At 49.1% G+C, this 21,784-nt stretch overlaps 1 protein-coding gene across 5 annotated transcripts in view; it reads right to left on the minus strand.

Annotated features, from left to right (window-relative positions):
* The window catches only part of PDCD11 (programmed cell death 11), a 698,902-nt gene that overhangs the window by 136,247 nt on the left and 540,871 nt on the right, over window positions 1–21,784 (minus strand). For all 5 annotated transcript variants that reach the window (XM_078773692.1, XM_078773689.1, XM_078773691.1 and 2 more), the window contains one exon: window positions 17,554–17,775. In XM_078773692.1, the coding sequence (XP_078629818.1) occupies window positions 17,554–17,775 (222 nt within the window). The remainder of the gene's footprint in view (window positions 1–17,553; window positions 17,776–21,784) is intronic.

Here is a 21,784-nt window from a genome sequence, read left to right on the forward strand (position 1 = left end):
CAGCAGGGCTTTCCGTGAAGAATATCCCCAAACACAAAGAATGGATGATTGACAGGAGAGAATGGTGGAGTGTCTGGAGGCGCATCAATGGGGTTGCTTGGTGTGGGACCAAGCTTCACCCCACTTAAGCGAGTATAAAGGTGCGACGCAAGTGATATTTGTGCCCTTGCAATCGAGCCAGACATCTGCTGTGAATGCAGAGGATCACCTGCCTGTCATCTGAGGAGAGACCGCGTTGCGCCGAGGGAGAGGCCGCGTTGCGCCGAGGGAGAGGCCGCGTTGCGCCGAGGGAGAGGCCGCGTTGCGCCGAGGGAGAGGCCGCGTTGCGCCGAGGGAGAGGCCGCGTTGCGCCGAGGGAGAGGCCGCGTTGCGCCGAGGGAGAGGCCGCGTTGCGCCGAGGGAGAGGCCGCGTTGCGCCGAGGGAGAGGCCGCGTTGCGCCGAGGGAGAGGCCCCGTTGCGCCGAGGGAGAGGCCGCGTTGCGCCGAGGGAGAGGCCGCGTTGCGCCGGGGGAGAGGCCGCGTTGCGCCGGGGGAGACGCCCCGTTGCGCCGGGGGAGACGCCCCGTTGCGCCGGGGGAGACGCCCCGTTGCGCCGGGGGAGACGCCCCGTTGCGCCGGGGGAGACGCCCCGTTGCGCCGGGGGAGACGCCCCGTTGCGCCGAGGGAGACGCCCCGTTGCGCCGAGGGAGACGCCCCGTTGCGCCGAGGGAGACGCCCCGTTGCGCCGAGGGAGACGCCCCGTTGCGCCGAGGGAGACGCCCCGTTGCGCCGAGGGAGACGCCCCGTTGCGCCGAGGGAGACGCCCCGTTGCGCCGAGGGAGACGCCCCGTTGCGCCGAGGGAGACGCCCCGTTGCGCCGAGGGAGACGCCCCGTTGCGCCGAGGGAGACGCCCCGTTGCGCCGAGGGAGACGCCCCGTTGCGCCGAGGGAGACGCCCCGTTGCGCCGAGGGAGACGCCCCGTTGCGCCGAGGGAGACGCCCCGTTGCGCCGAGGGAGACGCCCCGTTGCGCCGAGGGAGACGCCCCGTTGCGCCGAGGGAGACGCCCCGTTGCGCCGAGGGAGACGCCCCGTTGCGCCGAGGGAGACGCCCCGTTGCGCCGAGGGAGACGCCCCGTTGCGCCGAGGGAGACGCCCCGTTGCGCCGAGGGAGACGCCCCGTTGCGCCGAGGGAGACGCCCCGTTGCGCCGAGGGAGAGGCCCCGTTGCGCCGAGGGAGAGGCCGCGTTGCGCCGAGGGAGAGGCCGCGTTGCGCCGAGGGAGAGGCCGCGTTGCGCCGAGGGAGAGGCCGCGTTGCGCCGAGGGAGACGCCCCGTTGCGCCGAGGGAGACGCCCCGTTGCGCCGAGGTAGACGCCCCGTTGCGCCGGGGGAGACGCCCCATTGCGCCGAGGTAGACGCCCCGTTGCGCCGGGGGAGACGCCCCGTTGCGCCGAGGTAGACGCCCCGTTGCGCCGAGGTAGACGCCCCGTTGCGCCGAGGTAGACGCCCCGTTGCGCCGGGGGAGACGCCCCGTTGCGCCGGGGGAGACGCCCCGTTGCGCCGGGGGAGACGCCCCGTTGCGCCGGGGGAGACGCCCCGTTGCGCCGGGGGAGACGCCCCGTTGCGCCGGGGGAGACGCCCCGTTGCGCCGAGGGAGACGCCCCGTTGCGCCGAGGGAGACGCCCCGTTGCGCCGAGGGAGACGCCCCGTTGCGCCGAGGGAGACGCCCCGTTGCGCCGAGGGAGACGCCCCGTTGCGCCGAGGGAGACGCCCCGTTGTGCCGAGGGAGACGCCCCGTTGTGCCGAAGGAGAGACCGTTGTGCTGAGGGAGAGACCGTTGTGCCGAGGGAGAGACCGTTGTGCCGAGGGAAAACTCAGCAAAAATTGAGTGGAAACTTCACAAGTATGTTCCACATGTCTTGCAGCTTAAATTACCTTTTGGGATTTGTGATAGGTCACATGGTTTGGCAGAGGTAAATAATTAAATGGTAATCTTAAAAACGTTGTATCTATTGAACCGCTTCATTGATCGACGTGAAACTTTTTAAAGCAATGTAGAAGGGGTCAAGTGGAATAAGTGTGTAAAATGTAAATATGATTGGTTGTTCGGTTTGGCAGCCATAAATTAATTGAATGGAAGTATTTTAAAAAACATTTCTCTTCAACTGCTTAATTGATCAACGTGAAACTTAAAACGAATGTAGATGTCTTCAAGTTGAACAAGTGTTTAAAATTTCAACATGATTGGTTGTAAGGTGTGTACCCCGGTTTAGAATAGGTATAAACGTATCCCTGCGGGTCGTAAGAGGCGACTGAAAGGGTTGGCGTCAGTAAGGGCATCCGGCCATAAAACTTGGCCTCAAAAAGGGAACCATGACAATTACAATTACATATGGGCAGGTACAGCCGGGAGTACCCTGTGGGGGTCCTCACCCCCTCTCGTCAAAAATCAAGGTGGGGAACCCGATCAAAGCAAGGGTGGAAATCACTCCATTTATGACGACGAAACGTCTGTTGCCCCACATGGAGATCAGTTTCTGAGGTTTGGGACATGGAATGTAGGGACAATGACAGGGAGATCAGAAGAAGTGCTGGAAGTATTGGTCAGAAGAAGAGTGGACATATGTTGTGTGCAGGAGACGAGATGGAAGGGAAGTGGTGCGAGAATGGTGAAGGGTAGGCAGAGACAGAAATACAAGTTTGTGTGGCAAGGGTGCCCAGAAGGCATGCATGGTGTTGGTGTCCTGTTTTCTGAGGAGTTTGGAGACAGTGTGGTGAGTGTGACGAGAGTGAGTGAAAGGTTGATGATGGTGAAGATGATGATTGGAAAGCTCTTCGTGAAGGTCATCTCGGGATATGCTCTGCAGGTCGGTCGGAGCGATGAAGAGAAGGACAAGTTATGGTGTGCAATAGAGAAGCTGATGGAAAACGTGAAAGATGAGGAAGTTGTGGTGGTAGGAGGACACCTAAATGGACATGTGGGAAGGAGTATAAACTGTTTTGAGGGAGTTCATGGGGGAGTTCATGGGGGTTACAGATATGGTGTGAGGAATGGAGAAGGTGAAAGGATTTTGGAGTTTGCTGATGGAGCTGGTTTGTTGATTTGTAATACTCAGTTCCAGAAAGAGGATAATAAGCTTGTTACATACACGTTCAGGTGGGTCGATGACAACCGTTGACTACCTGCTGGTGCGTAGGTGAGATAGGGGGCACCTCCAGGACACAAAGGTGATCCCAGGGGAGGAGGCTGTTTCACAGCACCACTTGGTTGTCTGCGGCATAAGGGTGAAAAGTGCGAGGAGAGCTCGGCGGGTGAAGTACCAACCGAGAATGAAGGTGTGGAGGTTGAAAGAGGTGACAGTGAGGGAGGCATTAAAAGAGAGGCTGAGTATGGTGGAGGATGATGTGGTTGAGCTTGAAAGTGGTTGCATGTCAATGAAAGATAATAATAATATAATGCATTTATTTTATATAGTGCTTTTCAGGGAGCCCAAAGACGCTTTGACAGAGTGCAAAACATAATGCATAGCAAAACATAAAAACAATTGCAAAAAAAGAAGAATCAATAGGGAAATATTCAAAGCACAAAGGAGGGAGAAGGAGAGGAGATAGTCAGGGGTTAGATGCTGTGGGTTAAATGTTGAATGCAGTGTTGAACAGGTGGGTCTTGAGTGATGTTTTGAATGTGGTGAGTGAGGAGGAGTCTCTGATGGTGTGAGGTAGTGAGTTCCAGAGGGTGGGAGCAGCGATGGAGAAGGCCCTGTCCCCCCAGGATCTAAATTTGGTCCAGATGGGGGGGGGGGGGGGGCGGTCAGGAGGTTGGTACCAGCAGAGCGGAGGTTGCGGGTGCGAGTGTGTCTGGAGAGGAGGTCAGCCAGGTAGGATGGGGCCAGGTTATGGAGGGCTTTGTAGGTCAAGAGGAGGATTTTGTACTGGATTCTCTGGGAGATGGGGAGCCAGTGAAGCTTGTAAATGACGGGGGTGATGTGGTCACGGGTCCGGGAATGGGTGAGTAGACTGGCAGCGGAGTTCTGAATGTATTGGAGTATATTGGTGATTGTTGAGGGTGAACCATAAAGGAGGCTATTGCAGTAGTCCAGACGGGAAGTGATGAAGGCGTGGATGAGGGTTTCTGCAGCCACGGAGGTGAGGGATGGACGGAGACGGGCGATGTTTTTCAGGTGAAAGAAGGCTGTCTTTGTGATCTGTTTAGTGTATTTGTCGAAGGAGAGGGTTTGGTCAAAGATGATGCCAAGATTCTGGATGTGAGGGGAGGTGGATACTGGGATACCATCGATGTTGAGGCCAATGATGATTATGAGCGTTTTTGGGCCAATGATGATTATTTCAGATTTTTTCACAGTTAAGTTTGAGGAAGTTGATTTGAAGCCAGGATTTGATTTCAATGATGCAGTTTGTCAGGATAGAGTGGGTGGCGGTGGAGATGGACTTGGTGGAGATGAAAAGCTGGATGTCATCGGCGAAGCAGTGGAATTGGAGACCATGACGGCGGATTAAGTGACTGAGGGGGGACAGGTAAAGGATGAAGAGGAGGGGGCCAAGAACTGAACCTTGGGGGACACCTTGGGGGAGGGGAGCAGTGGGGGATTTGCAGTTATTGATGGAGATGAACTGGCGTCTGTCAGAGAGGTATGATTTAATCCAAGAGAGGGCAGTGCCGGTAATGTTAAAGGTGGTTTCAAGTCGGGTGAGGAGGATGGTGTGATCGATGGTGTCAAAGGCGGCGCTGAGGTCGAGGAGGATGAGAATGTTGAGGTTGCCAGCGTCAGAGGAGAGGAGAAGTTCGTTGGTGATTTTGAGGAGAGCAGTTTCAGTACTGTGGTTGGAGCGGAATCCGGATTGGAATGTTTCATACATGTTATTGGCAGAGAGGTGATGTTTGAGTTGAGTGGCTACAGCGCGTTCCAAAACTTTTGACAGAAAGGGTAGGTTGGAGATGGGTCTGAAGTTATTTCGGGTGTCAGGGTTTAGTCCAGGTTTTTTCAGAATGGGGGTAACAGCAGCAATTTTGAGGGACGGTGGGACGATGCCTGTAGACAGGGAGGAGTTTATTGTTGCAATGATAAGTGGAGAGAGAGCAGGAAGGGAGGCCTTGACAAAGCTGGAGGGGATGGGGTCAAGAGTGCAGGTGGCAGTTTTCATTCCTATGAGGAGTTCAGAGAGGTCAGTAGGGGAGACTGGGGAGAATTGATACAGGGGATGGCAGGATAAGGGGGGGCAGGTGGTTTGAGGGGGAGCGGGTGTGGCGGTGGTCAAGCTGTTGTAGATGTTTTCAATTTTGCGTTGGAAGAACGAAAGGAAGGAGATGCAGTTGTCTATTGTGAATGACTGGGTGGTGGTGTTCAGGGGGCTGAGGAGTTTGTTTATTGTAGAGAAGAGTGCTTTTGGGTTTCCGGAGCCAGAGTGGATAATTTGAGAGTAGTAGGCGGAGCGGGCGCGGGAGAGGGCATCTTTATAGTGTTGTAGGTGGTCCTTGTAGGCCTGGGAGTGAACTGTGAGACCTGTTTTATTGCGGAGTCTTTCAAGTTGGCGAGCACGAGTTTTCATCAGGCGGGGTTCAGGGGTAAACCTGGGAGCAGAATGAGTGAAAGAAAATGTTTTGGTTTTTATCGGCACAAGTCAGAGAAATCAGAGAAAGTCCAGTTTATTTTCCAGAATGTAGTCGTTCAGGATGAGGCTTTTGTTGTTGAGGGACCGGGTATTGAACAGGGTGAGCTTGATGTTGTTTTGTACGGCGGGTATGAATTCAGGTGATTTGGCCAGGGTTCGCAGACAGGAGGTGCGATTGTGTGCGTTGTTGTGACCAGGTGCGTTGGGACGATGAGTGGGAGTGCGCTGAGCCGACCAGAGGACGGTGATGGAGTGACCTGATTGTAAATAAACAAACATACGACCGGAGCCACGGTGAATGTACCTGGGTCGACGCAGGCATCCATTTGATTTGATAGCAGAGATGCATGATGGGATGGAGCGGGTATTAAGCAGGAGAAGCCTTGCGGCAGAGTACCACAGAGCCATGCCAGCAGGAGCGAAGGGACGAGCACGAGGCCAAGGTTGAGGAGGCGAAACAATCGTCACAACCCACGGGAGTGGGCCCGAGGAAACAGCGAAGGAGCCGAGCAGGTGAAGCCAGGAGCAGAGCCGGGACCATGCAGAGGGCAGACAGGAGCGAAGAGACGAGCACGAGGCCAAGGTTGAGGAGGCAAAGCGGCAAATGCAGCGGCAAACGACCGCCGCCGCTAATCAAGATCACGGCGGCAAACCGCCATCACCGCCGCGGCAAACAATGGGCACAACCCACAAGAGCGGGCCCGAGGAAACAGCGAAGGAGCCGAGCAGGTGAAGCCAGGAGCAGAGCCGGGACCATGCAGAGGGCAGACAGGAGCGAAGAGACGAGCACGAGGCCAAGGTTGAGGAGGCAAAGCGGCAAATGCAGCGGCAAACGACCGCCGCCGCTAATCAAGATCACGGCGGCAAACCGCCATCACCGCCGCTGCAAACAATGGGCACAACCCACAAGAGCGGGCCCGAGGAAACAGCGAAGGAGCCGAGCAGGTGAAGCCAGGAGCAGCAGAGCAGAGCCGGGACCATGCAGAGGGCAGACTCAATGGCCAAAAATCCGCCACGACCACCATAAAAGCAAGATACGGACAATTGGCGAGGTCACGTCTTTTCGAAGCTGTTCCATGCGCTCACGCTTTCGAAGCTAAGTGATCTTTCTCAATTGTGTTTTTGTCGAGACTGAATCTATCTTTCGGTGTATGTACCTATAGCGTATCTTTTGGAAAATTTTCGGTGTTAATTTTTCGTACATGTATACACAATCGTCGGTTAATGCGTATCGAGTATTCTGCGGCCTAGTACTCGTAGGCTTAGGCTACCGTACCGTCTCCGACCTTGTGGTTTTGTTTTTCTCTCAGCGATTCGTCGAATGCGCTGCAATTATTTTCGTTCTCTGTTTCGTCCCAGTCGTTCACCCCATACCTCCTTGTTTAATATCTCTACTCAAAAATAAAAAAAAACCCAAAAAAATATTACCTTCCCAGGTCTTATTCGTTTATTTGTTCTTATTGTTCGTTCATTCTTCGTTCGCGATCACGCGATCACGTGGTTAGAAATGTATAATCTCTCCCCTGAACAACTATTTTCTCTCATATATTATAACACCCTTTTCTTCTTTTCCTACAAAAGGATGCTTTCGTCTTGGTCACCAAATCTATTAATTCCAAAAAATATATATAATACCATCTCTTACAGTTCCTCCTTTCTACATTCCCTAAACTATCCAGAACTCCACCCCTCCTTCAGTGTCCTCAAACTATTTTTGACTCGAAGGTCTCAAACTCATTTTGCAAAAAATGTTCGTTTCCCATGAATCGTACACTTTTCAAAATCCAATCTCACCCCTCCCCTCCAAATCCTCCCCATCACCCATCGCTTTCAAATCTCCCCCCTTGCCCCTTCCCTCCCCTCCCTCCTAAACTCCCCCCACACCCCTCCCCTCCGAGACTCTCCCTCGCTCCTCCCCTCCTAGACTCCCCTCTCACCCCTCCTCCTCAAAGCAACCTCCCTGCTTCTTCCCCCTTCCAACTTTCACCTTCATCTCCCCCAACCTTCTGCCTCGCTCTTCCCCCTCTTCAAATAACACCTCACTGTGCCTCACCCAATCTCCATCAAACCTTTTGTCCGCCCCATTCTTCCCTTTCTCCAAGCTATTCTGAAATCTCTGAAATCTCTGACACACCTTCAACAGCTCTCCCTACCTCTTCCTCCTCTTCCACATCTTACCCTACCCCTCCCCCCCCTGTTCTGGACCCGATGCTCCCCCTTCCTCTTCATTAACGGTATGGACCTCAAACATCCGGGGCCTTCGCTCAAACTTGACTGATCTCTCCATACAGGTTGCTTCTGACAAACCAGATGTGATCTGCTTAACAGAAACTTTCCTCCTTCATGATGTCTCTGATGCCTTGGTATCTCTCCCAGGTTACTCCCTCCTCCGGTATGATAGACCTGAGCCTCGTCCTGGAGGTGGGGTTGCTATCTTTATAAAAAAACTCTCTTCCTCACTCGCCCTCCACTGCCATCTCTCCACCTCACCCCCAGGAATACCTTTGGCTACGGCTTCCCCCTTCGCTCCCTTTTGTTCATATGTGTGTTGTACCGTCCACCAAACAGCGATGACTCCATCTACATCTCGCTGTCTGATAATATGGACCAACTTCTATCTACCCATCCCAACTCTCTCTTCCTCATATGTGGTGATTTCAATTGTCACCATGCCAGTTGGCTGGGTGTGGGTACCTCTCTCACCAGCCATGGCTCTTCAGCAAAGGACTTCTGCGACTCACTGGGACCGACACAATCTGTCAATTTCCCGACCCGGATCTCAGTCAACGGAGCATCTTCTCATCTGGATTTGGTTATGACAAACTTCCCTGAAAATGTCTGCTGCTTTTCTTCTGCTCCAATCGGCTCATCTGATCATGTGCTTGTCAAAGTGCACATCTCTCTGACCATTCTCAGAGAGCCTCCTCAGTGTCGACGAGTCTGGCATTTCACTCAGGCCAACTGGCACGGTCTTCAAGCAGCCATCAATCATCTGGACTGGTCTCCCATCTCGACCGCCTCTGACATCAACTCATCCTGGGAATTCTTTCAAAGTAAATTGCTCTCTCTCATGCACAGATTTATCCCATCTCGTCTTCAGTTGTCATACCCTTCCTCCCGTCCATGGTACACGGAATCTTGTGGTGAGGCTGTTGCCCTGAAACAACTTGCTTTCGTCTCCTGGAAAGCAAATCCAACGGAAGGAAATCTCATTTCCTTTCACAAAGCCCGAAACAAGTGTGTGTCCACCCTCAGGAGAGCCAGGAAACAATATCTCACCATTCTGAAGACCGAACTCTCTTATCTGTCTCCCTCTTCCAAATCCTGGTGGCGTCTGGTCAAATCTGTTTCTGGTGTTTGTTCCCCCTCCATCCCCTCCCTCACCTCAAACGGCTTAACGGCCGACTCCGCACGTGAAAAAGCTGAATGCCTCAACTCTGTGTTTGCCTCTAAATCTTGTGTCCCAAACCCATCCCTCTCTGTACCCACCGTACCCAGTCGTACCCAGCTGCTCCTGGACTCTGTGTCCTTTCCTCCTGACAAGGTGGAAAAGTTTCTGTCAACCCTCGACTCTGATTCTGCAACTGGTCCTGACGGCATCAGCCCACGGGTCCTAAAATCATGTTCTTCCGCTCTTTCACTCCCTCTTTCTGTTCTCTTCACCCTCTCTTTTGCTCTAGGTCATCTGCCATCGGCTTGGAAATCAGCCAACATCACCGCTTTGCACAAAAAAGGTGCAAAAACAGATCCCGGCAACTACAGACCAATCAGCCTTCTCCCAATTATCAGCAAAGTCATGGAATCCATCATTGCTTCAGATATGAAATCTTTCCTCTTCTCCAATGGCTTGATCTCTGATCATCAATTTGGTTTCAGACCTGGTCACTCTACTCAGGACATGCTGCTTCTGCTTTCTCAACAATGGATGGAGGTCCTCAACGCCAAACAGGAAATTAGAGCCGTCTCCCTTGACATTTCACGTGCCTTCGATACGGTCTGGCACCCTGCTCTGCTCACCAAACTCTCCTCCTTTGGTATCCATGGAAATCGCCATGCATGGCTGGCGGACTTCCTCTCTGGTCGTAGTCAACGTGTGGCCGTGAATGGGTTTCTCTCATCTCCTCTTCCTGTTCAGGCTGGAGTTCCCCAAGGCAGTGTTCTGGGCCCTGTGCTTTTTCGGGTCTTCATCAATGATCTCTCTGACTCTCTTGAAAATCCTCTCTATCTCTTTGCTGACGACTCTACTCTCTGTCGCTCCATTCCTCATCCCTCAGATCGGCAGTCTGCAGCCTCCTCACTCTCTGCAGACCTGGACAAAATCACAGACTGGGCAAACAAATGGAACATGTCTTTCAATCCTGATAAATCTCACACTCTTACGATGTCTCTCCGAAAAGACCGACTGGAAAACCCTCCCATCCACTTTCTGAATAATCCTCTCCAAGAAGTTCTGTCACTCAAGCTTTTGGGTCTCACTATTTGCCATGATCTTTCCTGGGAAAACCACATTTCAAACCTGGCCTCCAAAGCCAGTCGCCGACTGGGCATCCTCCGTCGTGCGAAGTCCTTCCTTGGCACACCTGAGCTCCTCACCACATATAAGGCTTCCATCCGCAGCTCTATGGAATACTGCTCTCCCCTCTGGTCTGGTGCTCCTGCCTCACACCTAGCCCGTCTTCACGCTGTTGAAACCAAAGCGTTCAGAATCATTGGAATCTCCCGCGATGAAGCTAACTCCAAGGGCCTTTCACTCACTCACCGCAGGCAGGTTGGTGGTCTTTCCGTCTTCTACCGACTCCTCTCTGGCCTTGCCCCCCCAGCCCTCTCTGGGCTCTGTCCCCCAAATATTCCTACAGGTCGCACAAGATCTGCCTGCAACCCTCTTATGGTTAAACTGCCAAAATCAAGACTTTCTGCTCACCTTCACTCCTTCATTCCTCTTTTCTCCCGCCTCTGGAACAAACTTCCTCACTCTCTTCAATCCCACTCCACCCTCCAGGTCTTTAAAACAGCTGTTCACCACCATCTCTTATCCTCCCCCATCCAAAACCTTGATCTTTTCTACCCCCGCTAATTTCAGTCCCCTTGTGTTTTGTACCTCTCCCCCCCCCCCCCCCCCCTCTCCCTCCCACACTTCTCCCTGCTCTCAAATGTTGTGGTTGTGTGCTTCCCCTTCTCTCCCCATCTTGTCTTCCGCTCCCTCTTTTTGTGTATTTTGTTTGTCTGGTTGATTTGTTTGTGAAGTAAATGTTAGCTCTTTCACGAGCCTCGATTCAGTATACAAAAAAATAAAAAATAAAAATAAAAAGTCCAGTCAGAGAAGCGGCGAGCAAGTGACGCCAGCGTCCTCTCACGACCGGACCGGAAGCGGTTTCAGATAGTCTGTTGGGAGCCGTTGGTGAGGTGTGTGGATGGACAAAAGGACCACCGAGGCACTCGGAAACTTAGTGGTGGGATGATGAAGTTGGAAAGAGGATTGTCGAGAAGAGGAACAAGTTCAAGGAGTGGCAGAAGGCGAAGGGAATGGGGGCAGAAAAGGCAGAGAATGAAAGTTATAAGGAAGCCACGAAGGATGCAAGGAAAGAGGTAGCAAAGGCGCAGGAGGCATGTAGGAAAATGTTCGGAGAACGCTTGGATTCAGAAGAGGGTCAGAGAGCGGTATTCAGGATTGCAAAGCAGAGAGCGAAAGAGAGGTGCGATGTGATGAGGGTGAAGACCCTGAAATGGTTGTGGACCCAGATGGAATTAAATGAAGATGGAAAAGATATATGGAAATGCTGTTGAATGCAGAGAATGAATGGGATGGCAACATCGAGAGTAACCCAGTTTTAGGACCGGCAGAGAATACAACCGAGAAGGAAGTTGAGGAAACAATAAAAGCAATGAAGAGTAAAAAAGCGGGAGGGCCGACGGGAGTTGTGGGAGATATGTTGAAGGCAGAGGGAAGTTGGGGTGTGAAGAGAATGACAGAGATCTGTAATCTGGAGGTGAAAGAAGGCCGCATTCCAGTGGTTTGAGAACTGAGTACCCTCATCCCTCTATACAAGGGGAAAGGTGACCCTCTGGACTGTGGCTCGTATGAAGCGATAAAGTTATTGGAGCATGGAATGCAGGTATTGGAACGAGTGTTGGAGAGGAGGATAAGGAATAAAGTGAAGATCGACGAAATGCAGTTTGGATTTATGCCAGGAAGAGGAACAACAGACGCACTTTTTATTGAAAGGCAGTTGCAGGAGAAGAACATGGAGAAGAGGAAGAAGTTGTTTCTTGGGTTTGTTGATATGGAGAAAGCATTCAATAGGGTTCCACATGAAGTAGTGACATGGGCATTGAGGAAGTTAGGAGTGGAGGAATGGTTGATCAAAGTAGTGATGCCAATGTACGAGAGAGCGCGCACAGGTGTAAGGACGAAGGACGGGAACAGTGGTGAGTTTGAGGTGACGGTGGGAGTGCATCAGAGGTCGGTACCAAGTCCACCACTATTTGAAGCTGTGATGGAGGTGCTGGCTCAGAATGTAAAGGAGGGTTTACCGTGGGAGTTAATGTATGCAGATGATCTGGTGTTGATTGCAGAAGGTATGGATGGACTGAAGGAGAAGATGAACAAGTGGAAGGAATGCGTGGAGGCAAAAGGTCTGAAGGAGAATATCAGAAAGATGAAGGTGGTGGCAAGTGGGAAAGCATGTGGCGAGGTGGAAAGAACTGGGAAGTGGTCGTGTGCTGTGTGCAGGAAGGGTGTCGAAGTGAACTCCATTCAATGTGCAATGTGCGCTGAGTGGGTTCATCAAAAATGTAGTGTTCTGAGAGGGTCATTAACCAGTGTGGCAGCTACATGCAAGTGTAAGGTGTGCACAGAGGGAGCAGCAGATGGAGGAAATGTTGAGTTGGATCTTGGAGACGGCATAAAGCTGGAAGGTGTGAAAACATTTTGCTACCTCGGAGACATGCTGAATGGAGAAGGTGGATCAGACTCGGCAACGGTTGCTGGAGTGAGATGTGCATGGAAAAGGTTTCGGGAACTGAATGGCGTGCTGATGAGGAGGGGAGTGTCGTTGAAGCTGAAGGGAAACGTGTATGCTGCATGGGTGAGAAGTGTTATGATTAATGGGAGCGAGACATGGGTAATGAAAGTAGAGCAGCAACGAAGGCTGGAAAGGGTGGAAATGCGAATCGTTCGGTGGATGTGCAGAGTATCGTTGAGAGAGAGGAAGACAAATGATGAATTGCAAAAGATGATGGGAATAGAGCCTGTGATGGATGCTGTGAAGAGAAACAGATTGAGATTGGTTGGTCATGTGTTGAGGAAGGATGAAAGTGGCTGGTTGAGAAGAGTGATGGAAATGAATGTAGAAGGAAGTAGAGGACGGGGAAGACCGAGAAAGGCTTGGTTAAAGGTGGTGGAAGAAGAAATGCGGGTAAGGGGGTTAACAAGGGGAGATGCAGAAAATAGGGTAAATGGAGACGATTGTCATGGGGCCTGCAAGGCTAACCCCCGCTCTAGCAGGGAAAATGGCCTTAAAATGCCTGTTGTTGTGTTTTGTTGGTTATGCATTGGTGTTTTGTTGGTACAGACTCTAGAAGGTAGCAGTTATTGTGTGAAGAAGAAGAAACTCTACATTTTATCTTTTCGAGCCATGTGACTTTTCAGTGTAGGTTTAATTATGATGAAAATGGGGTTGTATGAAAGCAACATTGTATCAAAGCGGGGTTGTATCGGAGCATGTCCGATGCAAGCAGGATTGTATCAAAGCGTGGTTTTATCGAAGCTTGTCCGATGAAAGCAGGGTTGTATCAAAGCAGGGTTGTATCAAAGCAGGGTTGTATCAAAGCAGGGTTGTATCAAAGCAGGGTTGTATCGAAGCGTGTCCGATGAAAGCGAGGTTGTATCAAAGCGGGGTTTTAATGAAGCGTGTCCGATGAAAGCAGGGTCGTATCAAGGCGGGCTTGTATCGAAGGGTGTCCGATGAAAGCAGCGATGTATCAAAGCGGGGTTGTATCAAAGCAGGGTTGTATTGAAGCGTGTCCGATGAAAGTGGGGTTGTATCAAAGCGGGGTTGTATCAAAGCGGGGTTGTATCAAAGCGGGGTTGTATCAAAGCGGGGGTGTATCAAAGCGGGGTTGTATCAAAGCGGGGTTGTATCAAAGCGGGGTTGTATCAAAGCAGGTTTGTATCAATGTGTGTCCGATGAAAGCAGGGTTGTATCAAAGCGGGGTTGTATCAAAGCGGGTTTGTATCAAAGTGTGTCCGATGAAAGCAGGATTGTATCAAAGCGGGGTTGTATCAAAGCGGTGTTGTATCAAAGCGGTGTTGTATCAAAGCGGGGTTGTATCAAAGCGGGGTTGTATCAAAGCGGGGTTGTATCAAAGCAGGTTTGTATCAAAGTGTGTCCGATGAATGCAGGGTTGTATCAAAGCGGGGTTGTATCAAAGTGTGTCCGATGAAAGCAGGATTGTTTCAAAGCGTGTCCAATGAAAGCAGGGTTGTATCAAAGCGGGGTTGTATCGAAGTGTGTCCGATGAAAGCAGGGCTGTATCAAAGCGGGGTTGTATCAAAGCGGGGTTGTATCAAAGCGGGGTTGTATCAAAGCGGGGTTGTATCAAAGCGCGGTTGTATCAAAGCGGGGTTGTATCAAAGCGGAGTTGTATCAAAGCTCCCTCTCTCTGTTCTCTTCACCCGCTCTTTTGCTCAAGGTCAACTGCCATCTGCTTGGAAATTAGCCAACATCACCACTTTACACAAAAAGGTGCAAAAACAGATCGCAGCAACTACAGACCAATCAGCCTTCTCCCAATTATCAGCAAAGTCATGGAATCCATCATTGCTTCGGATATGAAATCTTTCCTCTTCTCCAATGGCTTGATCTCTGATCATCAATTTGGTTTCAGACCAGGTCACTCTACTCTGGACATGCTGCTTCTGCTGTCTCAACAATGGATGGAGGTCCTTAATGCCAAACAGGAAATTAGAGCTGTCTCCCTCGATATATCACGTGCCTTCGATACGGTCTGGCACCCCGCTCTGCTCACCAAACTCTCCTCCTTTGGTATCCATGGAAATCTCCACGCATGGCTGATGGACTTCCTCTCTAGTCGTAGTCAACATGTGGCCCTGAATGGGGTTCTCTCATCTCCTCTTCCTGTTCAGGCTGGAGTTCCCCAAGGCACTGTTCTAGGCCCTGTGCTTTTTCTGGTCTTCATCAATGATCTCTCCGACTCTCTTGAAGATCCCCTCTATCTCTTTGCTGATGACTCCACTCTCTGCCGCTCCATTCCTCATCCCTCAGATCGGCAGTCTGCAGCCTCCTCACTCTCTGCAGACCTGGACAAAATCACTGACTGGGCAAACAAGTGGAACATGTCTTTCAATCCTGACAAATCTCACACTCTTACGATGTCTCTCCGAAAAGACCGACTGGACAACCCTCCCATCCACTTTCTGAATAATCCTCTCCAAGAAGTTCTGTCACTCAAACTTTTGGGTCTCACTATCTGCCATGATCTTTCCTGGGAAAACCACATTTCAAATCTGGCCTCCAAAACCAGTCGCCGACTGTGCATCCATCCTCCGTCGTGTGAAGTCCTTCCTTGGCACACCTGAGCTCCTCACCACATACAAGGCTTTCATCCGCAGCTCAATGGAATACTGCTCTCCCCTCTGGGCTGGTGCTCCTGCCTCACACCTAGCTCGTCTTCATGTTGTTGAAACCAAAGCGTTCAGAATCATTGGAATCTCCCGTGATGAAGCTACCTCCGAGGGCCTTTCACTTACTCACCGCAGGCAGGTTGGTGGTCTTTGTCTTCTACCGACTCCTCTCCGGCCTTGCTCCTCCAGCTCTCTCTGGGCTCTGTCCCCCAAATATTCCTGACGGTCGCACAAGATCTGCCTGCAACCCTCTTATGGTTAAACTGCCAAAATCAAGACTCTCTGCTCACCTTCACTCTTTCATTCCTCTTTTCTTCCACCTCTGGAACAAACTCCCCCACTCCCTTCAATCCCACTCCTCCCTCCAGGTCTTTAAAACAGCTGTTCACCACCATCTCTTATCTTCCCCAATCCAAAACCTTGATCTTTTCTACCCCTGCTAATTTCACCCCAAATCCTCTTTTTTGAAATAGCAACTTCTTTCCTGGAAGTCCTTGGTGTCCTTGTGTTTATACTTCTCCCACCCCCCTCCCCCACCATTCCTACGCCGCCTTCCCCCAAGCCCTCTCCCTCCCAAACATTCCCGATGTCCCTCACAAATGTTGTGTTTATGTGCTTCCCCTTCTCTCCCCATCTTGTCTACCGCTCCCCTTTTTATATACTTTGGTTGTTTGTCTGTTTGATTTGTTTGTGTGATAAATGTTAGCTCTTTCATGAGCCTCGATTATGTATACAAAAAATAAAAATAAAAAATAAAAATAAAAATCGGGGTTGTATCAAAGCGAGGTTGTATCGAAGTGTGTCCGATGAAAGCAGGGCTGTATCAGAGCGGGGTTGTATCAAAGCGTGGTTGCCTGAAAGCGGGAAGGCGGACAAAACCGGTCATCACTGCCAGCAGTTATAAAGTGCCAGTTATCATTGTACTTGTAATTGCTTTATTTTTGACCATTAAAAAATAAGTGTGTTGTTTTTGTTAATTACTTGTAAATACTTCTGGTTTCTTTGGTAAACAGTTTTTTACAACCTGCCTGTTTTGTCCCTTTTCCTATCGACTCGGTTAAGGTGCAGTAGTGATAGCAGGGACATTCTTCCCCAACCAATAGGCTCCACAATATTAGCCGGTCCATACTCGGCAGTTTGCTCATATTTCGGCAGTTCGCTGCCCCTGATTGGAGAAGATAAGTCGATTACAAACCGAGGGCGCGATCCCCGGTTCGATTGGCTATGTCATCCACAGGCAAATGGAGATTTGGCCGTGTGATTGGCACCCTACCAGGTTGTGGGATTATCCGCGACCGGTGGCCTCAGGACCGGTATTCGGGAGGAGCCGGAGAAGTCCCCTCATGGTTAACCCCGAAACCCAGATCCGTAACAATACATTCGTTCAGTCTTGAGGAAAGAAATCTGAAGATAACGGAAGTTGAGGCAAATCATCAAGTATAGATCCTTTATTCGTGTCTTCGCTCTTTCACGAGCCTCGATCTTGTATACAAAAAAATAAAATAAAAAATAAAAAATAAAAATAAAAAATAAAAAAAATAGTCCAAAATATTTAGCGAGCGTACATTTGACACCAGTCAGTACGGGGTTTGCCTGAGGTTCAAGAGTTCTGGCATCATGTGAAAGAACCAGAGCCTTTTCAAGAACATCCTGATTCATATAAAGTCAAAAACGCTCCGTTTTCTGTCACACAACTTTCATTGTCAGATTGTTTCAGTGAAATCACAGCAGGAACTGCATAGCAGCAGATACACTTCACCCCACTGAACATTACGACACATCACCCACATGTACACCTGTCAGAGCTTTCAGTGCTCGCACCTGCCTCGAAGCTTTCATCGCTCAATTGTGAAGTCTCATCGCTAAAATCATGAACAGCTTTCCTCTTGGGTTGAATGAATAAGGACGTACCCCACTCATCACGTTTGGTCACCAAAAAATAAAAATAACACGATAAACCGCACTCGATAACTGGTTTCTCTGAGAAATGGTTCTAAGCTGAGGATGGATTGTGTCATCAAATTAGGGGTCACGCTGATTGGTCATTTATGTCATTTACAAGCAAAATTGGGCATACTTTTCTTGAAATATTCATTTAAATATAAAGTTATATTTTAAAAAAACAAAAAACAATTTCTGGGATTTGGTAGCAATGACTGACGCAGACACGATAATATGCCCAAAATGTTACTTGAAGCTGGAATGAAACAAACTCCTGATATAATCAGACCATCAAATGTGACCATCACAGGTAACGGCTCCACAAAGTGTGCCCCCACAACAGATATAATTAAATCATACCTTCATTTTCAGGATGTCAATGTGAAACGCATATTTTGGCTTTGGAATGCCTTTCTGATTCTCCATCAACAAATCATCATTATCATCGTCGTCGTCGTCATCGTCATCATCATCATCATTGTCGTCATCATCATATTCCTTCATTGGTTTGTGCCTTTTGTCCGCCGAGATCTTCTTCTTCTTCTTGCTATTCTTTGCCTCTTCCAAGTCCTTCCTGTGAAGCTGCAAGACACGAACCAGAACATCATCACTCAAATCAAAACAGACAAATAGCAGCACGGCAAAAAGATAACAAACAAAGCATATATATCCAAGGGTTCAAAATTCCTCCGGGTTTGCATACGTAATCAATGCAAGACGTTCAAAATGTTTTAGGAACGAAATACAATGGGTCCAACACATGCCAAGGGCTATTTATTTATACGTCTATCAGTAATACTAGGGCGTGCCCGTACGTGGGTGCAAAAAAACATGCGTGCAAACAACAACAACAAAAAAAAACTTTGAAACCACGTGGCAGTAACGACCACAGAACCCCCCCCTCTATTTACATGAAATGGTTTGGTCCATTCGCAAAGCCAAAGCGAACGGCTTGCGAGTACGGTAGAACCCCCCCCCCCTCTATTTACATGAAATGGTTTGGTCCATTCGCAAAGCCAAAGCGAACGGCTTGCGAGTACGGTGACCATACCTTGGGAACCACTTGTCCGATTAATTTCAAACCTTGAAAAGGCACATCCTCGGGTCCCCAGCAATATACCTGGCAAGTTTCAAGTATATCGGACCCGTGGTTGTCGAGAAACAGCGGTCACAGACAAACACACATACACACAGAGATTACTGGAATTATAGATAGACTAGGACGTGCCCGTACGTGGGTGCCCGTTCCTTGCCCAAAAAAAAAAAAAAAAAAATTTGTGTAGGGGTGTGTTTGTGTGTAAACATCCTAGGGCGTGCCCGTACGTGGGTGCAAAAAAACATGCGTGCAAACAACAACAACAAAAAAAAAACTTTGAAACCACGTGGCAGTAACGACCACAGAACCCCCCCCCCCTCTATTTACATGAATGGTTTGGTCCATTCGCAACGACCACAGAACCCCCCCCCCCTCTATTTACATGAAATGGTTTGGTCCATTCGCAAAGCCAAAGCGAACGGCGAACGGCTAAATCGCCATAGCTCGGTAACTACTTGTCCGATTAATATGAAACCTTGAAAAGGCACATCCTCGGGTCCCCAGCAATATACCTGGCAAGTTTAAAGTATATCGGACCCGTGGTTGTCGAGAAACAGCGGTCACAGACAAACGACAAACACACAGACATACACACAGACATACAGAGATTACTGGAATTATAGATAGACTAGGGCATGCCCGTACTATATATATATCTAAAATTACATCCACCCCCCTCTATTTACATGAAATGGTTTGGTCCATTCGCAAAGCCAAAGCGAACGGCTTGCGAGTACGGTGGCAATCCCCCCCCCTCTATTTACATGAAATGGTTTGGTCCATTCGCAAAGCCAAAGCGAACGGCTTGCGAGTACGGTGACAATCCCCCCCCCCCCCTCTATTTACATGAAATGGTTTGGTCCAAAGCGAACGGCTTGCGAGTACGGTGACAATCCCCCCCCTCTATTTACATGAAATGGTTTGGTCCAAAGCGAACGGCTTGCGGAGTTTGGTAAAGAAATCGCCATAGCTCGGTAACTACTTGTCCGATTAATATGAAACCTTGAAAAGGCACATCCTCAGGTCCCCAGCAATATACCTGGCAAGTTTAAAGTATATCGGACCCGTGGTTGTCGAGAAACAGCGGTCACAGACAAACACACACACACACACACACACACACACACACACACACACACACACACACACACACACACACACACACACACACACAGATTACTGGAATTATAGATAGACTAGGGCATGCCCGTACTATATCTATATCTAAAATTATATCCCCCCCCCCCCTCTATTTACATGAAATGGTTTGGTCCAAAGCGAACGGCTTGCGAGTACGGTGACAATCCCCCCCCTCTATTTACATGAAATGGTTTGGTCCAAAGCGAACGGCTTGCGGAGTTTGGTAAAGAAATCGCCATAGCATGCACAAACGCGCAGGAAAGCGAAAGAATCGCAAATTAGTTTTAATTAGTTTTAAAACATCGTTTAACGCCAACATAGCGGCAACATAGTTTGCCAACGTGAAATAAATGAATACGCTCTCAAATGTGCCGTCCGAGGCAGAGTCTGTTCGCCACGTTCGGCACACGTGATAGCTCGCTGCTCTCTGATTGGTTGAATCGTTTTTTGGACATAGCTCGGTAACTACTTCTCCGATTAATATGAAACCTTGAAAAGGCACATCCTCGGGTCCCCAGCAATATACCTGGCAAGTTTAAAGTATATCGGACCCGTGGTTGTCGAGAAACAGCGGTCACAGACATACATACATACATACATACATACATACATACACACAGAGATTACTGGAATTATAGATAGACTAGGGCATGCCCGTACTATATATAAGCTAGGACGTGCCCGTACGTGGGTGCCCGTTCCTTGCCAAAAAAAAAAAAAAAAAAAATTTGTGTAGGGGTGTGTGTGTGTGTAAACATCCTAGGGCGTGCCCGTACGTGGGTGCAAAAAAACATGCGTGCAAACAACAACAACAAAAAAAAACTTTGAAACCACGTGGCAGTAACGACCACAGAACCCCCCCCCCTCTATTTACATGAATGGTTTGGTCCATTCGCAACGACCACAGAACCCCCCCCCCTCTATTTACATGCAATGGTTTGGTCCATTCGCAACGCCAAAGCGAACGGCGAACGGCTAAATCGCCATAGCTCGGTAAGTACTTGTCCGATTAATTTCAAACCTTGAAAAGGCACATCCTCGGGTCCCCAGCAATATACCTGGCAAGTTTAAAGTATATCGGACCCGTGGTTGTCGAGAAACAGCGGTCACAGACAAACATACAAACACACATACACACATACACACATACACACATACACACATACACACAGAGATTAATGGAATTATAGATAGATAATACAATAATAATCTATATATATATATATATAATTATATATGTTAGCGTCGATACTGAGGAACGGGCTTATTTTAGCTGAGGCTAATGACTGTACCTGAGTTGCTGTGTTGTCATGATTTACACCAATCATAAATACAAACAATTACTTTGCACAAATGTATTTGTTGTGTTTGTGATATTACATTTTTATAGGCAATTTAGGTTGAAGATTTAGGTTGAATGTTTTTTTTTCAAGAAAGAACCCCTCAGCACATACATAGGGGAGGGGAAGGTGCAGACTGGAAGTTTGGGACGATTACACCTCACCACCACAAAATTAAAAACACCTCACCACCACGTAATTAAAAACACCGCACATCCATAAAACACGAAATTAAAACACCTCACAGCCATAAAACGCGTAATAAAAACACCGCACATCCATAAAACACGAAATTAAAACACCTCACAGCCATAAAACGCGTAATAAAAACACCTCACAGCCATAAAAAAAAGTAATAAAAACACCTCACCACCACGAAATTAAAAACACCTCACACCCATAAAACACGTAATAAAAACACCTCACCACGAAATTAAAAACACCTCACAGCCATAAAACACATCATAAAAACACCTCACAGCCACAAAATTAAAAACACCTCACAGCCATAAAACGCGTAATAAAAACACCTCACAGCCATAAAACACGTAATAAAAACACCTCACAGCCACAAAATTAAAAACACCTCACAGCCATAAAACACGTAATAAAAACACCTCACAGCCATAAAACACATCATAAAAACACCTCACAGCCACAAAATTAAAAACACCTCACAGCCATAAAACACGTAATAAAAACACCTCACAGCCATAAAACGCGTAATAAAAACACCTCACAGCCACAAAATTAAAAACACCTCACCACCAAGTAATTCAAAACACCTCACCACCACATAATTCAAAACACCTCATCACCAACTAATTCAAAACACCTCACCACCACATAATTAAAAACACCTCACCACCACGTAATTATAAATACCTCACCACCACGTAATTCAAAACACCTCACCACCATGTGATTTAAAAACACCTCACCACCATGTGATTTTAAAACACCTCACCACCATGTGATTTAAAAACACCTCACCACCACGTCATTTAAAAACACC

Source organism: Myxine glutinosa, chromosome 3 (genome assembly GCF_964187855.1).
Source record: "Myxine glutinosa chromosome 3, kmMyxGlut1.1, whole genome shotgun sequence".
Lineage (NCBI taxonomy): Eukaryota > Metazoa > Chordata > Myxini > Myxiniformes > Myxinidae > Myxine > Myxine glutinosa.